Below are 21183 nucleotides of genomic sequence, written 5' to 3' on the forward strand. Positions count from 1 at the left end.
AGTGAAGTGCTGCCTGTTTCCCCACAGATTACTGTGGGGAAGATTACCTCTTCTGATGCAAATACATCAAAATATTTTGATCTCACACAGGCAGTATGATAAACAAAGGGAGTTTGTTTGCATTCCCCCCAAGATTGGAATTTACAGTATTTCTCAAGCTCTAGCTACTTTGGATGTATGTAGAAATTACATTGGGAAGTTTGAGAGCAGATAGGATGTTCTATTAGAACTCATTCTTATTGTTATTCTTGTGCTGTAACAGCCCCACAGTGTGTTGATATCCAGCAGCCTTCTAAGGGTTGAATGTTTATTCTTTAAAGCTGGACTTTAAAGTCCCACTTTTATGTTACTCTTCCCTGAGGCTATAGGAAGTAGATGTGTCATCTTCCTGTTCATGTCCTTCCTGGACACTGGTGTTATTACTAGTTTGGAGCAGAATGGAACCACTCCCATCCTGCAATGGCAATGCAAAACTCTGCCCATATTTAACCCTAGTTTTTTCTTATTCTAGGTACTAGGTACAATTTGTATTGTGTTATTTTTATTAGAAATGTTAGGAGGTGAAAATGGCTTTTAAAAAAATAAGTCTTATGGAAATTGGAAATTGTAGTGAATTCCATTTGGTAAATCCTTGGAGTAATTGTATTTCATTATTAGCATGCTATATGGTTCTGAAGTGAAGACCTACCTACACAGCTCTCCAATATCAGTGGGTACTACAACTCCTTGCAACCACAGAATAGCTCATGTGGCTGAGTAGACTTGGTTGCAGCAGCTCTCTCTCTCTTTTTTACTATGTATCAATTGCATAAAAACATACATTAGATTCAGCTGGCTGCAACTTATTCACTGGGGACCATAGCAGAACAGATTTGCAAATTATGTTAATCACAAGTGTCTTGTGTATACAAATGATCTAGACAGCTTACTTGCTTACTTCAGGCTTGTTGATATTAACATAATTTGTGCAACATTTCTAAATTTAGCAAATTAGCCTGCTAAATTCCTGCTCTGAAATAATTCTGATTGAATATGATTGATCATTTTGTATGGCAGTTAAAGGGCCCTTATTCCTTTACTGTGTCCTACCTTACTGACTTGAGCACAGGTAGGGATTGATATCTGTATCAATCAAAGCACAGCTAATGGGAAATTCTACAGAGAATTGTGCAGGCTGCAATGTCAACAATCATGTTTGTCTTCTCTCCTCTTCTTTTCCACCAACACTTCTTCTAGACTTCTGCCTGGCATGCCCAAGCTCAGATAAAACACTGGCAGGGAAAGGGCTAAGGAAAAGTGGAAAATGGTGCCAAAACATGCTGTTCCTCCCATAGACAGAGGAGTAAGGGAGGAATATGGGGCAGGAGACATCTAGGAGACTGAAAGTGCAATCCCTATTGAATGAGAAAAGTGTATTGGTGTTCAGAGCTAGCCTTGTTAAGGAGGCAACTAAGCTACATATAGGTCTACTTAGGAGGAGAAATAAAGTTAGGAGGCAGCAATGGAATACATAGATCTTTGTCCTGCAGGAAAGTGTTGGAGCTGACATTCTTCCATTCCCTTGTGTCCAGTGCATTGGAGAAAAGCCATGCCTGTCAACCTCTTATTGACTCTGTACCCCTAGACAGTAGAGTCCCAAGCTGGGGGAATAGGGGAAGGGGAAACAGGGTGGGCTTCATCTACGTAGATTTTTTTAAAGCATAGTTCTAGCTTACTTAGTTGTTTTTCTTTTGAGTCGTTTTATTTAGAATGTGTATTCTGCTACATCAGCAGAACACCATCAAAATATTTAGAAATTCAAATTCACTGATGTACTCCCATTGTAAAATCAATAATTATTTCTCCCCTGTCTTCTAAAGTCAGGGTGCCCTGAGAGCCACAGAAGGACCCTGGAAGCATGTCAGGGGCTGCATGCCAGTAGTGGGCAGGCCCACAGCCCAAACGTGGCAGATCTGTTTCCATTTCAATTTTGTGTCTTTCTTTCACACATTAGCAGACACATATACGTACCAATAATATGTACATACTCCTCCCTCTCTCTCTCTCTCTCTCTCTCTCTCTCTCTCTCTCTCTCTCTCTCTCTCACACACACACACACACACACACACCCCTACCTCAATCTACCCTAAAAAGAAACTTGTTCTTTCTCCTCACAGCAAGAAACATGCCAGAACCCTCAGCTTTCCATCAGCATCTCTTCTCTGTGCAGACAGAAAGTAGAGAAAGCATTGTGGGTGGTCTTTTCCTCCACAACCAGGTGGCTTTCTTGGAATGCCTTTCTGTGAGGGAAAGGGAGGGAGGTGGGGTCTTCACGAAGACCTCATGGGCTGCAGGCTTTACATACTACTTCTAAAGTCCAGCTGGACAAATTCGCTAATTCACTTGTTTATTTCCTTGATAAAACATGATAAGTTGTGTATCTTGTGACATGATGAATAGTGTTTGGATACATTCATGGGCATGAGTGCAAGTGCTTTACATTTTTTCTTTCTCTTGTTTTGTGCTTGTGGCGCATTACCATTGCCTGGTTTGCGGAACATCAGTGGCAATGGTCTCATCATCTCACAGGGAGGTGGGCTGTCTTCTCCTTCTTTTGGAATTTTACCACTATCTCAAGCTCAGGAACTGCTCATGTAGGACCCACATCTGTACCATATGATGGATGTCTTGGTATTCAAGAGTGGTGGCTATCTGGGGCTTTAAAGGTCATCAACAGTTGCATTATGTCCAGAAACAAATTGGAAGCCAGTATAGCCATTTCAGCACAGGAGGTACATGCTCCCTTTATGTAGGCCCTGTTAATAATACTTATACAACTGGGAATTATTTTAAATAATAAATATGAAAAACAAATATTGTATAAATGTTTATAATATGATATAGAAGAGCTTTTTAAAAAATAAAATAAGAAAGAAATTTAGCCAGTAGGTTATTGTAATGCTTTGGAGACTCAGTTCAAAATCCCTACTTAGCTGTGAAGCTGGCTGGGTTGCCTTGGGCAAGTTGCTATCTTTAAGCCAAAACTAAAATGGGGTAACCTTAGAGCACCTTGCAAGAAGAAAGAAATAAAATGTAATAGCCTGAAACTTTTTTGGTACTTTAGTATAAGTACACTGATAAAACACAAGATTATAGCAAAAATTATTATAAAAAAGACAAATTACCATGTGTGGAACATTATCATGTATTCAGTCGGACCAGTCTTTGCATTTAAAGATAGTCCATATAAAGTATATTGCGAGAAAATAAATTTCAGAGCAGTTACAAATTAGGGTTATATGTCTGACATGAGTCAAAAAGTATAGAAAAAGGACTGCGTACTGGGTTACTGAGTGCAGAATTCAGATTCCTAATAATCTCCTCTTCCTTAAAAGGAAGTTTCTAGCACTTATGGGTAGTGAAATGCTAACAGTATGTGTCCAACATCTGTTGAAATACCAGATAAATGACTGAATATCCTGAGTAGTTCCTTGATTTTTCCTTTTGCTATGCAAACAAAATTTCAGGAAAACTTTTTCCAGAAAGCAGATTCAGTTTGTATAATTTATATAAGTTGAAGGGTGGTTTTTCTTTGAACAGAATTTGGAATTGCCTGGGCAGAGAATTCTACAATTTAATGCCCATAGAGATCTTAAACTGGTCAAGTAGTCCAAGGATGTATGGGACATCAAATTTTGTTTTGTGATATTGTTGCAAGATGGTATAATGTACCAGCAATCCTCACTTTCTCTCACCAAGCAGTTGCTGTACATAGTTATAAAGGTTTGAATTCCACAACATGTTCCATATCATGTGAATTGCACCTACATTGCATGGCTGTGTATAGAGACGTTTAGCTGCACGTGTTTTTTAATGTCAGTGTAGTCTGTATCTTCATGGCAGCCCATACCCATTGAACTGTGTTTCCACGATGTCTGTCTTGGAGAAAGATATTCAAAAAGAGCTATTTAACCAGCTTGACTCACTCTTCAACTGAAAGTGGGGCATGTGAGTAAGGAAGCAAAATCATATAATGTTTTCTATTTCGGTCTGTGTTCATGCATGTTTGCATGGCTGGATAATGGTCTCACTGCCCCAGCCTGCCTGCCAGTAATTATTTCCTGTGACTGGTATGATGAGTCTGGAACCTCTTGTCAGTCTCTTTGCTGCTCACCATAATTTCTGAGGCTGTGCTCTGAAACAGGAAGCATGTTTTGGTGATGAGTGATAAGTTCCAGCGACCATTGCAGAAATTAACCGAAACACAACAACTGTTGAAACAAAGAAAAGTGTCACTTCTCTCTGCAATTTTGAAACCTTTACTTTGGAAAATAGCTTATTACCATGGAAAAGTCTCAAGGGAGTGGGGTGGCATGGAGAAAGGGCTTCTGTTTTTCCATTTCCCACTTGCGCATGCTGGAGATAGATGCACTGAGTTCCTCCCTTCATTGCGCTTTATGCCCCTGTAAGGTGTGCTGCATGGTTTGGGTGCTGATGGCATGGGCTTGCTTTCCCCACTGTGCAAAGCATATGTTGCGTTATTGCAGCATAACAGAATGAATGTTCTACTATTTCCCATACAGTCTAGAATAAGAGATGCAACTAGCAGCACATCTAGGGGTTCTGTTCCTTTTTAGCCCTGATCTTGCACTGCTTCTTTCTAGTTACAACAGATGCTTAATCCTGTGCAAGAAGCAATATGGGCAAAGACTTCCTTGTCATTATGTTGTAATTGATAAACTGGGTCACCCAATGCTTCCAAACCAAGATCTCTAACCTCTTGCAATCCTGGTTGGAAGGCATTGTATAAAGCATTCTTCATTGGTTTAGATGTAATGGTAAACTAGTATTTGAGAAAGTAACTAACTGAAGTAAAGAATTAAAATAGAACTTACAAAAGAAGGAGTGGGGAAGGGGGAGCATGCAAACTCAGAGCGCATTCATGCAGAACAGTAGTACATACTCTTAGGTGAGCTCTGTGTAGCCTCCATTTTCCTCATGCCTTTGCTGCCAAATCCTCTGTTTGTCACCACCAATTGGTAGTGTTGCTCCCTGCCACTAATAGCTAAAGAGTTCTTAGTGTACAACCCTACACACATACCATTTATGGGCACAGAATCAATCCTGTTCATCAGATTAAGCTCCCCCTTCCTCCTCCCCCCAGCAACTGGGCTGGTAGCATTAGAAAGACCAATGCCACTTCTTCTGGGAATAGGAGCAGTGCCAGCTTCTGGCAAGAGGAGGAGACTTGCACTGTTAGTGGCAGAGAAGCAGCCATTCTCATAAGGGTCCTGGGAGAGCCTTTTCCCTGTAGTGAGCCAGGAACAGCTTGCATTGCTGCTTCCACAATGCTACCATATGTATGTGTATGTGAGGGGCTCCCTTGCACCACCTGATGTGGCCCTTGGGGCAAGAAGGTCGTGCATTCATGATGTAGTGCCACATCATATATTAGCATTACAAGTCAATCATCCCTTCTCTGTTTCCATTGACACTATCCAGAGTTCTGTTGCGTTCAACCTGTCTCACCCTCTTATCACTTTATTACCACTTTGCATGTTTCTGCCTCGCATTTTGGTTCCCCAGGAGTATGCTGTGCTCTAGAGTTGAATGGAGGACGGAGAGTGGTGGTGGTGGCTAATATGTGGATTATCCAGTTCTGGAGTGGGAGTTGAAGTTAATGTTTTCTCTTCCTTCTTAAAAATGTTTGGAGAAATAAAACTCCGAATTGTGATATTAAAAATTGAGACACAGAATGGAGTGGCACCATGCAGTAGAAGTGCAGCTGGTATCCTCTCCTGGTTTCCAGTGCTACTTTTATACATATTACAAAATTTAACCCTCATGTATCCTGCCCTTATACAAAAGAGCACAGAACAATATGCAGGGATTTTATTATCTTCATAACACTGCAGTGACTTAGGTTAAGTTGAGAGAGGCACTCAATGCAAATATATTGTTTAACCATGGTTAGCTGCCTGAACCCTCATGAATACCCCAGATTTGCAGTGGAAATACAGATTTCCTGAGTCAGGCCCTCTATTTGTAAGTGCCCACAAGGATATCAGTGACATCTGCTTGTTACCCTACAAGCAGAAAGGCTTGGAAAGACTTAACAATGGTTTGTTTGATTCAAATGTGCTTAACCAATGTATGCAAACTTGTTCAGACAGGGAATTTTGCATCCTGCCTTATGCCCAACTTTTTGTCATGATTTAAGTATTTGTTTGTAGTGTTTAAACAAGAAACACTAAAATTATGGAAAGGAATCAGAATTGTGGATTATAACTGCACAGATCCAGAGTTTGTGATTGCAAATGGATCTTCCAGAGATAGTCAGATATTCTGTCCATTAAACTACAAGTTGCTCTGACCGCTTAGCATATGGAAATGGTAATTTGAGTTTCTCTTTCTTCCCATCTCACTGATGGGAAGCCTGCTCTGTCTATACTGGGTGACCACCATCCTATTTGTGAATTTTGTTCCATTCCTTCCGTGCTTTGGAAATGATCAATAAATAGTAGTGGTGTACAGTTTGTCATAAATGTGGTTGCATATGCGCCTTCCTGTCCTATTTGTCTAGTCTTGATAGCCAAAAATTATTTTGGCTGTGGGTAGCCCACAGAAATACAGTGACATCTGAACCCTTTGAACACATGTACAATGGCTATGCATTTTTACATAGCAAGTGTCTCTCCAAGAGAATTAGAGAGAATTTTCATCTATTCATTCATCTGTCACCATACCGCTGCAGCTCTCAGGACAGTGTACATAATTGAAGTGTACATAATTTTAAAAATGCAAGAATAGCACAAGTGACATTCTGCTCTATAAGCCTGAGTCTCCTGTAGTTTCTTTTTAAAAAATAAATACTGTTCTTATTTCCCTGGCAAACCCCAGTATAACACAGCAAACATCTGTTTTGAAAATCAGGTTTAAGAAGTCTTTCCTTCTCTCCCAAAGAAAGCCACTTCAGATATTTCTTAATTCCTGCACCACTTCACAGCCCAAAACAAAGGGAGTTAGACTCACTTCCCCTACTCTTCTCTTTTCCTGTTAAAGGTAAAGATAAAGGTAAAGGTTTCCCCTTGACATTAAGTCCAGTCATGCCTGACTCTAGGGGGCGGTGCTCATCTCCGTTTCCTAGCCAAGGGAGCCAGCATTTGTCCACAGTCTCCGTGGTCATGTGGCTGGCATGACTAAACACCAAAGTGCACGGAACTCTGTTACCTGCCCACCAAAATGGTGCCTTTTTCTCTACTTGCATTTTCATGCTTTCGAACTGCAGGGTTGGCAGGAGCTGGGATAGAGCAACGGGAACTCACTCTGTTGTGCAGATTCGAACTGGCGACCTTTTGATCACCCAGCCCAGCAGCACAGCGGTTTAAACCACTGCGCCACCTGCAGTCCCTCTTTTCCTGTTAGGAAAGGGCAAATGAGAGAAAAATATCAAGACAAGTAAGGCTAGGAAACAGGAGAAAGCTGCAGAGCCAGAATTCAATCATGTGTCTATCTACTTGGAAGTAAATCCCATTGAACTTTCTCCCATGATGTCAAATCAATTCGTTTACAAAGCAAAGCTTTTTTCTTTTCTTTTTTTAAGACTTGTTATAGGAGTGAAATGGTAGGAACTTGTGTCAGAAATCCCGGAATTTCAGTTCATGAGGAGGAAATAAAACTCAGGTTTGTGGGAATGATCAAGCGTTCAGATCAGAGCCAAGGTTTCATTTGGATGCCAGGAAGCACTTCCTGACAGTCAGGACCCCGAGGGTGTGGAATGGGCTTCCATGAGAGGTCATTGAGGCCCCATCGTTGTGGGTGTTCAAGGATAGGCTGGACATCTACATGGTGGGCATGTCGTGAGCGGAGCTGGCTGGTGCCGGAGGTCAGACTAGATGGCCCTGGAGGCCCCTTTTGACTCGCTCTGTTTTCTCTGTTTCTATGTTTCTATCATCTGTGGCTTTATTGTTTGGCCCAGGTTCCCATGGTAGACTCACAATAATGCATTACCGAGCAGGCAGAGGTAAACTCGCTGCAAGATTTCAATACAACTACAGGGTATTTTATACCCTCCTGGTCATGTACACAGGTACAGAGCAATTGATGGCAGAATGCAAATATTACAATAAGATTCTGAGGTCATCACATACAGAACAGATAAAGGAAGATCAGCCAATCATACAGTGACAATGAAATTACAATATTTCTAATTGCAGTGTATTGACACTTTAGTTGAGTAACTTGAACCCATCTCCAGGTCTGCTTAGACATGTAGATTCAAGCTACTGAGAAACTATTCATGAACTCATAAGCTCATCTAGACTCAGACCCTAAGTAATGCATCCACCCCATTCTGATCGGCCAGGGCACATGGAGCGCTCTAGGCTAGCAAAATAGATACTTCCCAGTAAACTGTGAATTCCAACAAGGATCACTTACCCATTGTGAAGGCATATAATGTATATTTGGACTGAATGGCCTGTCTACTGTAGCTTACAACTAAAGGTGAGAGAAAGGAGCGGGGGAGGGATGCCATTTTAAACAGTGACTTAGCTTGGAAAGCTGGCGCTTTTGAGAAAGAGTACAAGATTGATTCTGCAACGCAAAAGCACACAGAAGCAATGTTTTTCTGCCAGGATTTATCCAAATTTTTCCAACACTTGTAGGTTAGTATCTGGAAGAAATATATTATTACGGTAAAGGGGTAGAGGGTGTGGACTGCTGATATGCTTAGGAGTAGCTGCTGCTGAATTCCAAGAGATAGTGCTGGGGAAGAGAAGCAAAAAGATTGGTGGGGAGGAGAGCAATTTTACATGTAGAGGAGAGAAACTAGAACACAGGATGAACAACAATAGAGAGAGAGAGAGAAGGAACCAGCCCATATTCCTAGGTAGAAAAGCTACCATTCGGAACAGGCTCTTTCCCCCACAAATCTACTTCAGGACTTGTAGTATAACTTTTCTCCCTGAGAATTCTTGCCCTAAAATCCAAGGTTTTTTCACCCCATCTCTTTGTATAGAGGATTTGTAGTTGAAGGATCTTCTTGTTAGCAACTTAATTCCTTACTTCTTTCTTTCAGTATCCATAATGGAGTGATAGCAGTGTTCCAACGAAAAGGGCTTGCAGAACATGAGCTTTACAATCTCAATGAAGGAGTCAGGTGAGTAAAATAATCAGAATTGCCCACTTATCCCAAGACATATTCATCATCCTTGCAGGTTCTTCTTTCATAACTGCTTTATCTATTTTAGCATTTTACTGATTATACTAGCCTTGCCCAACCTAATGCCCTCCAAATGTTTTGGATGCTAATCCCCATCACACCTTGCTGCCATGCCCAATGGTCCAGGAGTCTGATGTATACCATACCATTAGTGTAAATGGCTATGTATAGAGCAGCATAAGCAGGAAGTGAAGACCATCATCCCCTTGTTCCCAAGGAATTCAGTGAGGTCATTTAGTAGGTGGGAAACCTCCAGTTCGCACATGGTTGGGCTTCATGTTACAGAGACTGTGTTTGCCAGAGCCAATCATTTTGTTTGCCTAACATGTATGTCTGTGCAACATGCCAGCATTACTATGGAGTTGAGAATAAACTTTTCCAGCCCTGCCCCCTCACACACACTTTGCAACCATTAAAATTAATACGTCCACTTATAGGGAGAATGGCTGAGTCATTTAAAAGAGTGAAGCTGGTAAAGCTGGAAAAGCAGTGCTCAAGCTAGAAATATTACAAGAAATATAGGGCAAAATATTTATTTAAAACATTTTTATGCTGCCCCCATCGCAATGAAGCCTCGGGGCAGCTCACAACAGAAACAAAATACATAAATAAATAACAATATAACAATAAAAAATTTATTTAAAAACCTCCAGTGCATCTTGGCTAAAAATTTAAAATCTTATAAATACAAATAATTTAACAATTAAAATAAGTTTTAAATAAAAAGGTCTTAGCCTGGCTCTGAAAAACAAATAACGACAGTGCCAGGTTGACCTCTCTGGGGAGGCCAGATTGGGTATACCTTTAAACAGTATGACTAGGGAATTCTTTACTTTGGATGGATGCAAGAAGGGATTGGGGCCCTGCAGGAGAGGAAAATAATTTTGGCCACAGTTTTAGATACATGAGAAACCATAGGAAAATTCCAGAGCAAGATCACAGAGGAGACAGTTGCAGTAGCTGCAGTGGGAGATAATCAAAACATGAACTAGATCTTTACCCAAGGGGTTGGGGCAAAGTAGATGGCATGTTGTAATGGGGTGGCAGAACAGCTAGGCAATTGATTGAATGTGAAGAACAAACAAAATAGATTATTCAAAGATTCCATTCATTTTGCTTTCTAGTTCAGTGGGGAGAGATAAAGGAGAATTTTTCTTGGTGGTTAATTCCTGAGCATGCTGAATTTGAGATGGTGATGAAACAAGCACTTACACGTGCAGGGCCAAGTAGGTGAGCAGACATGTAAAGAGGTATAGCTGGGTGCAATCAGCATGTTGGTAGCACTGAAAACATGGAGTTTTTCTACATGAAAAGAATGTAGAATGAATTATCAAACAGATGCGAGGACAAACTATCAGAGTTGCGGAAAGTGGAAGGCATGGAGGAAACCAAACCCGAAGGAAGTGATCTGATGTATTAAAGGTGGAAGACTCATCAAAGGGGACAGGGACAGCAGTAGAGAAGAGGCTGTTGGGTTGCCAGTGTCACCATCTGTCATCTTAGCAAGGACATTTTCAATATAATATATTGAAACAGTTGGTTTCAACCACCAGTCCATGGGCCATTGCTGGTCCCCAGTAGATTTCCTGCTGGTCAGTGGGGGAGCCATGGACCAGTGCAGGGGCCGGCTGTGCTCTACCACCTCTTCCTTGCTTGGCGTCGCATTCGTACAGGGTGCACTGGTGCCACTGGGGGTGGCCAGGGAGGGAAAAAACAGCTTGGTGGGAGCCAGCTGGGAGCCACGTTGTTCCAATATCAATATTTTATTCTTTTGTTGGTATTTTTTGTTGTTTGGTTTCTGGATGTTTTGGAGAATTTTCTTTTTGGGGGGGGGTATTGTGTTTGGAAACTTTTGATGCTTTTAGTTTCTGCCTCAGTGGACCTTAATATGGTTTTCCTGTTTTTGCTGGTCCCCAGCTGTGGAAAGGTTGAAAACCACTGATATAGAAGGTAGAAGCCAATTTGTAGCGAGTCAAGAATGGAGTTGAAAGAGAAAGGCAAGAGGGAGTGGACAGCTTACTTAAAAACTGAGGAAGACACGAAGAGAGAGGAAATTGTGACAAAGCAGGATGTCAGTGACTCAAGGATGGAGTATTTTTAGTTGCTTCCAGATGCTTAGTACACACAACACCGAGTTATTTTGCTATCCACTACTGCATTCCTTGCCTAATATATGGACCCTCTTGCTTCTTTTGCAGAAGTTGAGTTTTTCACTCTGAGTCATTTGTCTATGGCAAACAGTTTACTAAACTCCTAAGAGCTAATATTCATTTTCATTCTTTTTATTTAAAATTATTCTACTTGTTCAAAATTGGAGGTATAATTCCATCTTATATCACAAAAGGCTTACTTTAAGGCTCTTGCTTGCAAACTATGAGAATAAAACTGGATGTGACATGGGAGTCCAAAAAAAAGATCTTCCAGATCTTTTGTTTTTGCTTGTTTTGTTTTTAAAGTAATCTAATGATACGATGCTGCTAATTTTGTTCAGGAAAATAAATATAGGAAGTTGTCTTACACCAAGGTCAAGCGTTGATTCATCTTGCCCAATATTGTTGACACTGGCTGGTCATGGCTCTCTAGGATTTCAGGCAGGTTTCTTTCCTGACGCCTACCGGACCTAGCAGAGATTGAACCTAGCACCTTCTACATGCAAAACTCAGCCACTGAGCTGGAGCCCCTCCCCCACTGGCAATGTGAATGAGTGGAAAGTGATGTACATTATGGCAAAAACCCCCACCAAAAAACAACAAAACCCTAACAGATAGGGTTCTTCCAGATGAAACTTTGACAATGCCCTGACTTGCTCACAGAATTTTCCATGGTTTCCCCACTACTTCGAACATCTCTTTTCTTTATCCCAAGAATCTGTTTAAAAATGTGGTGTAGCTATTTCATCTTTTCTTTAAGTGTTAGTATTAGGGGCTGTCCATCTGGAAACAGCATTTACAAATGGTTTCTGAATTGGCAGTGATTAATCAGATATCTTGGGGTGCATCAGTGAAAACGACATCTCAGTGTGTAGTTCCAATGCCTACCCCTGCAAAACAAAAACAAACCAACAGATGCTGAAATTATTGGGAAAAGATTTGAATACATTTCCCTTATTTTAAAATAACTAACACAATGGCTTTTTATAAATCTGAAATGCAGCCGCAATAGAAAAGAGTGAACAAATATGTACATTTTCTTTCAAATAATGTGTGTGTGGGTGCATGTGCATGAACATGCATGCGTGCATGTGTATATAGTGCACCTTTCCCTAAATTGGTGCCTCCCAAATATTTTAGACTACAACCGTCAGCATACCTGAACCCTCAATCTTATTGGCTGAGTCTGATAGGAGTTGTCAACTAAAACCTCTGAAGGAGATCAAGCTGGGGAAGGCTTATATATACTATAAAGTGTAAAATGATATTATTATTATTATTATTATTAGTATTATTATTATTATTATTATTAAAGATCAGTTAACATGATCATGGCCTGATTCATTACCCATTGCTGAAAGCAAAGTATTGAATTGGTTAGATTCTCATTCTGATCTTATCTTTTGTGCCCTTCTGTGCCTCTTCCATATAACCTACACTTGGGATCCTTTTGTTGGTCACACTGAAGTGTTACAGAATTCTTGTTATATACAGGTTATATTACAGGTTGCTTTTATCAATAAAGTCAATCCATAAGATCATTTTGTGGTATGCCAAACACTAACACAGTGCATAACAGTGGTCTTAAAATTTATTCAAACCTGAAATGTTTGTTTGTTTTTTGAAACAGACAGCTTCTGAAAACTGAGCTGGGATCTTTTTTTACTGAATATTTACAGGTTTGTACAGTTTGCCCTTTTGTTGTAATTAATCATTTGCTTGATCTTGCCTGCTAAACCTGACTGCTAAACAAATTGCTGGTAGCCCCATCTTCCAAACTATCTCCGCTCTTTAAAAAATTAAGTACAACAACTTTATATGCTAGGTTATTTGAACTTTCATATTGGGCCTTGTCTTAGAGGTTCCACTCTTGAAATACATGTTTTCAATAAGGTCACTGGATACTTTATTTGGATTATATGTTCCAGTGATTAGTTCTCATTCGGATGACAGCTTGAGTCTGAACCATGCTACTTCTGATAGCAGGTATGTACTCACCCAAATTAATACTGCTTCATACTACTTCACTCTTGCCCATATCCCAGTGGACATCCCGGGGGGAGGGGGTTGCCCCAGGAGTACTGTGGGGCAACAGTGATGCCCCATGTAAGTTATGTGAGCACCCCAGAACATGTCCTCAAATCCTCTGTAGTATAGCACTTTCTTGACAGACATCAGTGTGGTAAGATGTGGACAGACATCAGTGTGACATCAGTCTGTCAATACAATGTTTAAAAATCAGAGAGAGCAGTACAGGTTGGACCCACATGTGATTACCTCCTGTGATTACCTCCTGCAAGCTGTACAGGACAGTAAGATGTACTCTATCTAATTCTGATAAATCTTGATTGTTTTAAAGCGTTATCTTGCCATCATCAAAGGTTAATATCTCTATTGTGATCCACTTTTATTTATTTCCCTTTTATACCACCCAAAGCTGAGGCTTTCTGGGTGGTCAGCAAAAATTAAGAAAAAATTTAAAACACAGCAACACACATACAAGGTAGAATTACCTTAAAACAACAAAAACATGATAGTAATTGAATCAGCATATAAGTATAGCAGCTGTACAGCATTAAAACTGATATTTTAAAATGACGTTAAACTGTTAGTTCAAAAGTCAAATCTATGAGCTACTTTTGAAAAAGAAACGCAGAGAGAGAATATCTCATGGTAAAAATGCAAGAGCAATAATCAGGACTATAGAATAAAAGAAATGAAGAGTTATTTTATGTTGTATTTACAGAACCAGCTGCTTACAAAAGGCATGGTGATCCTGAGGGACAAGATCCGGTTTTATGAAGGTAATCAGGACATATAGTATGTCCACTGAGCCTCATCCAAATGAACATCAAAATCAAAACTCTTCATTCAAATGGCATCAGACCAGAACCCCTAATAACAGCCTGCTTCTGCCTGAGCAGTCATGTAATGTTCCTGCCTGCTGAACGAGGAAATGAAATTTGTCTGGCGCAACAGCTGAGCAAGCTGCAGCCTCCAGGGTGGCCATTTACCTTTTACTCAAATTATAAACCTCTTTATGATTACATAGCCATGTGAATGTTAGGGGAAACTGGGCGAGCCAAGTTGCTGAAAATATTATTTTGCTTTGACTTTGCTCTTCTTCCATACTGCTTATAGGGCAGTCTCCCATCCAGGCAGACTGCAGTGGGAGTCTTGACATTCTGTTTTAGACTTTAGGGAGAGGGGTCTCAGCCCCTGAATTAGTGAGCCTCCCCAAATTAGAAAACAGCAGCATAAGCTGGGACAGACAATATGTAGTCTGTATGTACCAGTACCAATGAATCACCAGTTGGAATTAAGATTGCTGGGAGAAATATCAACAACCTCAGATATGCAGATGATACCACTCTAATGGCAGAAAGTGAAGAGGAACTAAAGAGCCTCTTGGTGCGGGTGAAGGAGGAGAGCGCAAAAGTTGGCTTGAAACTCAACATTAAGAAAACTAAGATCATGGCATCCAGTCCTCTCACTTCCTGGCAAATAGATGGGAAAGAAATGGAGGTAGTGACAGATTTTATTTTCCTGGGTTCCAAGATCACCACAGATGAGGACTGCAGCCAAGAAATTAAGAGACGCTTGCTCCTGGGGAGGAAAGCTATGGCAAATCTAGACAGCATACTAAAAAGCAGAGACATCACCCTGCCAACAAAAATGCATATAGTCTAGGCTATGGTTTTCCCAGTTATAATGTATGGCTGTGAAAGCTGGACCATAAGGAAGGCTGAGCACCAAAGAATTGAGGCCTTTGAATTGTGGTGCTGGAAGAGACTTCTGCGAGTCCCTTGGACCTCAAGGTGATCCAACCAGTCGGTCCTAGAGGAGATCAACCCTGACTCTTTAGAAGGCCAGATCCTGAAGATGAAACTCAAATACTTTGGCCACCTAATGAGAAGGAAGGACTCCCTGGAGAAGAGCCTAATGCTGGGAACAATAGATGGCAAAGAAGAAGGGTACGGCAGAGGGTGAGGTGGTTAGATGGAGTCACTGAAGCAGTTGGTGTGAGCTTAAGTGGACTCCAGGGGATGGTGGAGGACAGAAAGGCCTGGAGGAATGTTGCCCATGGGGTCGCGATGGGTTGGACGTGACTTCGCGACTAACAACAACAACCACTACCAAAGGGATGCATTGGCACAATGGGTTAAACCACTGAGCTGCTGGGCTGGTTGATCAAAAGGTGAACAGTTCGAATCCTCAGACGGGGTGAGTTTCCATTGCTCCATCCCAGCTCCTGTCAACCATACAGTTTAAAAGCACGCAAATGCAAGTAGATGAAAAGGTACCACTTCGGTGGGAAGCTAACAGCATTTCGTGCACTTTGTTTAGTCATGCTGGCCACATGACCACAGAAGCTGTCTGCGGACAAACACTGGCTCCCTCAGCTAGGAAACGGAGATGAGCACCACCCCCAAGAGTCAGACATGACTGGACTTTAATGGCATGGGGAAACCTTTACCTTATGTACCAGTACATCTTCAGTCGCCTTTCTCAGTATAATACAAAACAGTAAACAGCCCAGGAAAAAAGCTGACCAGCAGTTGGGAAAACAGGTTCATAGGAAAGTTTGGAGCCTTGGTGTTCAGACTCTAGCATTGGCTCATGCTTAGAAATTGGGCAGGTTACTTGTCCTTTGGCAGCTAAAGGCCCCTAGGACAGTTCTCAAATCTCCAAATGCCCTTTGGACAGCTAAAGGACTGATATTACAGTATTGGAAGGATTAATTCTCAACCTTTTTAATGAAATGGATTGAAGACTTAATGATGCTTCCAGCATTTGAATAGACAAATATATAGAGACCCCTTGCAAATAGATACTTTTATAGACATTTGGCCTGCATTTGTTACATTGTGTGTCCAATATGAACATTTCCTGTGCATATATTAAAACTGAGGGTGGGAAGGAATATATTTGATTTGAATTGATATACTCAAATTTATGCAGCTATAGTTTTTCTTTTCCTCTTTTATTTTGTTGACTTTTCACAATAAAAATATTTTGAAAAATCAAATGTAACCACAGAACCAAAAATGTTGTTTCTGCCTTTTCTAGGAACGATATACCTGTGGGTTTTAGGTACAATTGTCCAGCTTGATCATGGAAATGGTCAAATGGTGTACATACATCCTTTTAAAAAAAAATGGAATTCAGCTGGTCAATTCTATTTCAGCTTTTCAAAAAATATATCTATGCACATGCATCCTCAGCTGCTGCAACTACACTCTGACGTGTTGGGCAAAATGATCTGAGTTTCACTATATACAGCCCAAACAAAACCAACCAGATTGAGGCAGCAGTTGGCTCTTATTAAGGCTGAGTCACAATTTACTCAACAAATAACTCTTTCTCTCCATGAACTTTCCTTAATGACTAGGTGGGGAACATGTGAACGCCTTAATACTATGTCCCTCACCTCTGTAATGTTTTGAAGGAGATTCCCATATCTATAACTACAAGTTTTCCTAATGAATATCTACCATCCACTACATATGTCTTGTTAAGACCATTCACATGCAAAATGCATTCTGAATGCTATGCATATCTGTGCTTTACCTGATTGCCTCTTTAAAGGATATGCCAAGCACAGTCACAATCACCTCTCATGCATGTACTTTAAAGAGGGTGATAAACTTACACACTTGCACAGCTCAAAAGTGAGATGAAGTATTTGGCATTTTGTTTTTCTACCTGTATACTAACTATTTTTGTTTGAAACATCCTTCGAACTTTGACTAACTTTTTTCATTCAATTTTTAGGTCAGAAACTGTTGGATACGTTGGCTGAAACGTGGGATTTCTTTTTCAGTGACGTCCTGCCCATGCTTCAGGCTATATTCTATCCTGTGCAGGTAAACTATGACTCTATTACTTTAGGATCCAGAAAAACCAGAAGAAGCAACTCTGCTGGTTGAACAACAATGTTTCACCAGTCACAGTGGGAAAACAAACACTAATTTGGATGAGAAAGTACTCTAGCAAATCGGGGAAACTTTAAAACGTGGAAATTCCCTGTGCCGGCATATTTCTCTGTGTGATGTCACATCCCAGCTGTCAGTAGAAAATTGCAGCTTTGAGTTTCAAAAAGTCCACCCATTCTCCCTACCTAGCTATGCTCAGTACCTCCAGTTACTGGCCAAGATCCAAAATATTGTGCAACTTGTTCTGCATACCCAAGGAATATTGGAACCTGTGGCTTTTGAAGAGCTCTGCCTGTTACCACATCACGCAGTCTGGCAAGCCATTTGACATATATATTTACATTGCAAAACGACAGAAATAAGACATTTAATTACTGTGCAAATTTTTATATGGGAAGTAGATCAGTTTTTTCATAGATTCTAGCATAAATATGTTTTTCAATTGAAACAAATATTTCGAGAATACTTTGAATGGTGTTGTTCCCATAAATGCTTGGTTACTTCAAAAAGCTTCCTTCAAAAACTCCCAATAAAATATACATTATATATTTTTTTAAAAATCATGCATATAGGATGCCAATAAGGTTTGAGAAACTCTGCTTTTAACTTTAATGTAAAATATATTGGGTTGTATATTGTTCAAGAGTTGTACAGCACAGGATATTTTTTTACATTCTTTTGTGGACTTCTCCACTTTTCAAGGATTTGATGTGTTGATAAAAATTTGTATTGTAGAAGGTCATCAGAAGCATTTAAAAGTAGAAAAGTTAGATACTTTCTATAAATGCTTAAAACCTAAAACAGAACAAAGGAACATGATACCATTTCGCATCTCACTGGTTTCAGTGCGAATAGTTACGCAGGTAACAGTCTCCCAGTTAAATCAGTGGGACTTTGGTATGCTAAACTAGCTTCTACATAGTAAATTTCAAAGCAGTCTTCAGATTGTTTAAAAGTTCCAATGATTGTTTTCGTTTACTTAGGGAAAGGAGCCATCTGTCCGCCAACTGGCTTTATTGCACTTCAGGAATATTATAACTCTTAATATTAAATTGGAAGATGCTTTGTCTCGTTCCCGAGCAAGGGTTCCTCCTTCAATTATTCAGATGTTACTTATCCTACAGGTATGCATTTTTTTGCCTATACAAATCTGTAGCATGGGTATAAAGTGCCACCTGAAAGGGATTACTGATGTCGGAAACTTTTAGTTGTTGCTACTTGGAGAGTGCTTTAATGGTATGCACCACATAGTCTGTCTCCATGCAGCAAGCTGGTCATACACAAAAACGTGCCATGCAGTTTGTTTGCATTTCAGCCACTGTATGTTTCTTAGGATGTTGTTAGTGTCCATACTTCTATCTGAAACGCAGCACTGTCAATTGTTATCCATCTGAATTCCAATCCAATTCCAATGCCTGTGATGAGTAAAGAAGGGAAGATTTCATAAACTGAAAGCTGGTGTCTCCATCGTTTTAGGATTCACTGTGCTAATTATTTACTTAGGTATTTGCACAACAGGACTTTACCATTCTGTCATTCATAGATGGCTAACTATTTTGGAGCCTTCCAGTCAAGTGAAAACAACCATTTTTAATGAGTTTGATCCAGTTAAGGAACTGCTTTAAAGTTCTAATTAATTTGAGATATTTAAGCCTGTCATTAAATTTTCTGTTCATGGGATTTAAGGTGCTGATGGGGGGTGGGTGTGGATAGTGTCTATTCTCACATATGCCTTTTTTCCCTCTGCTTGATGAGTTATCATGGGGAAAGGAAACGAGATTTTCTTGGCATACTTGTTACCAAAGGAAACCCAGTATATTTTTCTCTCTCAGAAACTTTAAAAAAAAATATTAGTGGAAAAAATAATTCCAAACAGAGCATTTAAATAATTATACTGTACTTCATATTGAAGCTAGAGCAAACAAAGTTATGATAAGCAGCAACAGCATTTGGTAAAAATGTTCTATATAAATTATCTCATTACTGACAACCTGTTAAGGTGGCTCTGTATTATAATTCCCCTAATACGGATATTTCTGAGGAAGAGGACTATTTGTTGTTGTTACTCGCGAAGTCGTGTCCGACCCATCGCAACCCCATGGACAACATTCCTCCAGGCCTTCCTGTCCTTCACCATCCCCCGGAGTCCATTCAAGCTCACACCAACTGCTTCAGTGACTCCATCCAGCCACCTCATCCTCTGCCGTCCCCTTCTTCTTTGCCATCTATTGTTCCCAGCATTAGGCTCTTCTCCAGTGAGTCCTTCCTTCTCATTAGATGGCCAAAGTATTTGAGTTTCATCTTCAGGATCTGGCCTTCTAAAGAGCAGTCAGGGTTGATCTCCTCTAGGCGGTTTGATCGCCTTGCGGTCCAAGGGACTCTCAGGAGTCTCCACCAGCACCACAATTCAAAGGCCTCAATTCTTCGGCGCTCAGCCTTCCTTATGGTCCAACATTCACAGCCATACATTGCAACTGGGAAAACCATAGCCTTGACTATACGCACATTTGTTGTCAGGGTGATGTCTCTGCTTTTTAGTATGCTGTCTAGATTTGCCAAAGCTTTCCTTCCCAGGAGCAAGCGTCTCTTAATTTCTTGGCTGCAGTCCCCATCTGTGGTGATCTTGGAACCCAGGAAAATAAAATCTGTCACTACCTCCATTTGTTCCCCATCTATTTGCCAGGAAGTGAGAGGACCGGATGCCATGATCTTATGTAACAACAAATCTGGATTTGTAACCCAGGGCAGATTTGAAGGGCCTTTTCTAGCCCTCAGTCTCCAATATATGATGCAACTTTTTCCAAATGTGTGTGTATATCCTTTGTCTGTTAAATTTGGGGTTTATTCCTATAATGTGCAGTGGAAATCCTTAGTAAATCCTAGATTTCCTTACACCAACTAGTACACCCTTCCCAAAGCTAGTGCCCTACAGATGTGTTTAATTACTATCCCCAGTATCCCTAAGTTGGTTGGCATATACCAGTCTGAACTAGTATACCATGTGGTTGAACTGAGATTTGAACAAGAACCAAATAATGACTGTCTCTTGGAACCTATTTTTAGAGAGGAAACGTCCAGAGATAAAACCCTGTGGTTCCAAGACTTTTGTTTTCTTCTAGACCAATACATTTTATCTTCTGTTTGTCCTTAGAAAGGAAGCTGATAAGATTGAAGACTATTGATCAAAATGACTTGACAATTTGATGTGAGGACACAGTGAAACGGAAAAATGTTCTGTGAAATATTACAAATGTACAGTGTTTCTCAGGAGAAATCACAATATAGTCTACAGGCTAGTGTAGGTCTCTACCTCTTAATGAGGTAGTCTTTGAGAGTAGATTAAGAACATAAAGTTCACCCAGGGGTACCTTGACGCATCTTGGTGAAGCCCACTATGGGAATGCCCATTTTGTGGCCTACAGGCAAGACCTGGCCCCTGCAGCAATTTAATTGGTTGCCTGGTGGCACTGCCAGATTTGAATCAAGAAAAGGTGAAAATTAACTTTCAAGAAAAGTAGTGTCTTTGGACTGTAACAAAGATTCCATTCTTTTAGGCTTCATCTGTGGGTTTATTTATATAAAGTTCTTGTCCATACTTGGATAATTTTGCCTAATAAATTTGATTCCCCTCCTGCCAGGACCTTGACTTTTGGGTTGCTCTCTGGGAATTCCTGGACCTGGGTTAAAAGGAGCCAGCTGACAGGCCATGATTTTTTATTCTTCTTTTATATTTAGTTAATGAGTGGATGCAGGCGACTGTCTTCCAAATAGTGACTTGCCCCATTGGTTTGATTAAGCTTTAGCGAAAGGAAAATTTGTTTGCTTAACAAAACTAGGCTATGTTTGAATCTAAACGCAGTTATGAATGGCTATATTTAGTTCTTTTGAAGTTGCA

The 21183-nt window shown here is 40.4% G+C and overlaps 1 protein-coding gene across 3 annotated transcripts in view; it reads left to right on the plus strand.

The window, feature by feature from the left end:
• The window catches only part of PRR5 (proline rich 5), a 100519-nt gene that overhangs the window by 65280 nt on the left and 14056 nt on the right, over nucleotides 1-21183 (plus strand). For all 3 annotated transcript variants that reach the window (XM_044450896.1, XM_044450894.1, XM_044450895.1), the window contains 5 exons: nucleotides 9059-9139; nucleotides 12983-13031; nucleotides 14099-14156; nucleotides 17128-17219; nucleotides 18272-18412. In XM_044450896.1, the coding sequence (XP_044306831.1) occupies nucleotides 9059-9139; nucleotides 12983-13031; nucleotides 14099-14156; nucleotides 17128-17219; nucleotides 18272-18412 (421 nt within the window). The remainder of the gene's footprint in view (nucleotides 1-9058; nucleotides 9140-12982; nucleotides 13032-14098; nucleotides 14157-17127; nucleotides 17220-18271; nucleotides 18413-21183) is intronic.

Source organism: Varanus komodoensis, unplaced genomic scaffold (genome assembly GCF_004798865.1).
Source record: "Varanus komodoensis strain SLA01 unplaced genomic scaffold, ASM479886v1 scaffold69, whole genome shotgun sequence".
NCBI lineage: Eukaryota > Metazoa > Chordata > Lepidosauria > Squamata > Varanidae > Varanus > Varanus komodoensis.